The following is a 2,722-nucleotide window of genomic DNA, read 5'->3' as shown; positions in this document are numbered from 1 at the left end:
GCCCCTGGGGCAGTGGGCTGAACAGTTCAGCAGGTAGATGTTGGCCAGGGAGCAGGAACACTTGGTTCCTGAGCCCAGCTTACTCAGGCCTCGCTGAGGGACCGCGGATACATCCCAGACTCCTCTACATTGTGGTCTCTCTGTCGTCCTCGGGGTGCGGACTCCAGACCCCAGGCCTGACAGCAGGGAGTTAGAGAGGCTTAGGTGCTGCTTCCTTCTGCCCCATCACCAGGCAGAACTCTCTTCCCCTGACTACTTCAGCTTCCCCGCCTCTGCTCTGGGAATCAGGCTCTGGGGGGAGTGAGCTTCCCTCATGTGCTGCCAGGAGGGCCATCCTGGGGGCCATGGGGACCCACGTGCAGGTAGAAGCCCCACCTGCCTTCTCTCCAAAGCCTTTGATCCCGTGTGTTCTCCTTCTCCCGCTCTTGCTCTCACTCCAGCTCTGCCCCTGCCTCAAGTTGGATCCATTTGTCTTCCAGTCTCCTTCTGCCGGCTTTATTTATTCTGACTGCACACCCACCTTTCTGCCCATATCCTCCACCACTTTCTCAAAGGAGAGCTATTCTATCTGTCCCAGTGCTTTGCTCCCAGAACCCAGAACTCTGGTGAGTGAAGCCAACCATCGCCGTGTCTTTCAAGTTCCAGCCTCAGGGAGGGCCTGCTGTCCCCCTCTGCTCCCCTGGTTTCCCTTCTTTCTGTCCTGAGGCGTTTTCTGGGAGGGAAGTGCCCCCAGCCCGGGTGCTGACCCATCTCACTCCTGATCCCTGGGATGTTCTTGTGGACCGTTTCCTGTTGCTGCTGGAGCCTCTGTTTTTGCCCAGCTGCCTCCAGTGCTGCCTGAGCTCCCTCCTGGCTCCTTCTCCCAGTCTGGCCTTGGGGACATGGCAGGTGGCAGTGTCACAGCAGTAACTGAGTTTGTTTTGCTGGGGTTCTCAGGTTCTGGTTCCCTCCGGGCCCTCTGTTCTGGGGGTGCTTCTGGTCTACCGGGTCACCTTGCTGGGCAACTCGCTGATCACCCTCCTCACACTGGCAGACGCTGCCCTGCACTTGCCCATATGCACTTCTTCCTGCGCCACTTCTCTGCGGCGGAGCTCCTCTACACCAAGACCGTCGTGCCCAGGATGCTGGCCGACCTCCTCTCTTCCGGTCCCACCATCCCGCCCACTGGCTGCTTCACCCAGCTGTACTTCTCGCTCTCTGTCATCGCTGAATGCGGCCTGCTCACGGCCATGGCCAGTGACCGCTATGCTGACGTCTGCCGGCAGCTGCATCACTCCACCCTGATGGACCAGGGAGCGTGTGTGCGCATGGTGGGCACCTCCTACCACATGGGCATCATCACCGGCACCATTCACTCCATCTTCGTCTTCACTTTGCCTTTCCCTGGTGCCAACACCATCCATCACTTCCTGTGGGACATCCTGCTTGTGCTGAGGCTGGCCAGCTTGAGCACCTTCTGGGGTGAAGTGGGCAACCTTGCCCTCACGATAGCCTTTATCCTGACCCCCTTCTCACTGACTGTAGCCTCCTATGCCTGTATCCTTAGCATCATCCTTGGGGTCGCAACATCCCAGGGACGTCGAAAAATCTCTACCTGTTCCTCCCACCTACTTGTGGTCATGTTCTTTTTTGGGACGGGGACTGTTGCCTACATGAGGCCATGGGCAGGCTCCTCCCAGGACAGGGACCAGATCCTTGCCCTCTTCTACACAGCTGTCACTTCCATGTTCAACCCTTTGGTCTACACTCTGAGAAACAAGGAGGTCACGGGGCAACGAGGCAGCTCGTGAAGAGATATGTCTGGAGCCCTTGACCCCCTCAAGTTCTTGGAGATAAGGGCCTGATCCTTGGAGATTTTCAAGGAGGAGGGCGCAGCTGAAGTCCCTGCTCTGGGTGGTGTGGATGCCAACTCGAGGGCCCAGGGCTCTGACCTGCTGCTCAGAGCTCGGCTTCTGGGACCTGTTCTTATGGCCTTGACCTGACTTGTGTGTAGGTACAAAGCTGGAGAGACATGCACTTGGGGGAGGTTGAGGAGGTGCCCGTTTTGTGCAATGATTGAGCAATTCTGGTCTTTCATGAGGCTCAGGGCGCCTTCCTGGGCTACGATTCCTGTAGACTGTGCTTTTCCCCCTTCTCCCAGACTCCTCACTGCAAGCCTTTCTCTTTCCCATCAGTCACCTCTGCTACCACATGAGCTCCTTTACTTCAGGTGCGAGGTCTGACCTGGGGTAGGAACAGGGCAGGGAATAGTTGACCTGGCTTTGGTGGTTCAGGTGCCGAGTCTTGCTTGGTGTTGCTTTAGGTCTGGAAGCATCTGTCTAGTTACTTTGTTGTGACTTACAGGTTCTCTCCCGGGATCCCTGAGATGTTGATATTCTCTACTTAGCTTCTTTCTCACCCATGGACTGACTTCCTCTTCATCTCCTCTGATCCTAGCGCAGAAATGCACATACATCTCTAGACTCTGACTCTGATCAGAAGGTCTGGTCTGGCTCCTGGACTCCCACGATGATGCTTTTGTTTCTTGTTAACTGTCCACTATTTCTGCTTGAAGCCACCTTAATTTGCCTGCCGGGAGGATCTAGCACCATTTTACTTTTCTTGGGAAGCCCATTCTTGCTTGTTTATAAACTCTCCTTTAGCAGTAAGCTGCAAGAGGGACAGTGTAATATAAGCAGGAAAATCACTCTCAAGGCACAGTACATGAGAGCCTTTAAAATAG

At 55.6% G+C, this 2,722-nt stretch overlaps 1 protein-coding gene across 1 annotated transcript; it reads left to right on the top strand.

Annotated features, from left to right (window-relative positions):
* Positions 1-881: 881 nt before the first annotated feature.
* OR10P1 (olfactory receptor family 10 subfamily P member 1) lies at positions 882-1,813 on the top strand (the record flags this gene model as incomplete). The annotated part of the gene is given in 4 exon segments (XM_082636446.1): positions 882-949; positions 951-1,053; positions 1,056-1,770; positions 1,773-1,813. Coding segments are annotated over 4 exon segments (927 nt in total).
* Positions 1,814-2,722: the final 909 nt, after the last annotated feature.

This window comes from Mesoplodon mirus, assembly GCF_964341445.2.
Source record: "Mesoplodon mirus genome assembly, chromosome: 11".
Taxonomy (NCBI): Eukaryota; Metazoa; Chordata; class Mammalia; order Artiodactyla; family Ziphiidae; genus Mesoplodon; species Mesoplodon mirus.
This window is presented reverse-complemented; position numbering and strand designations above follow the sequence as displayed.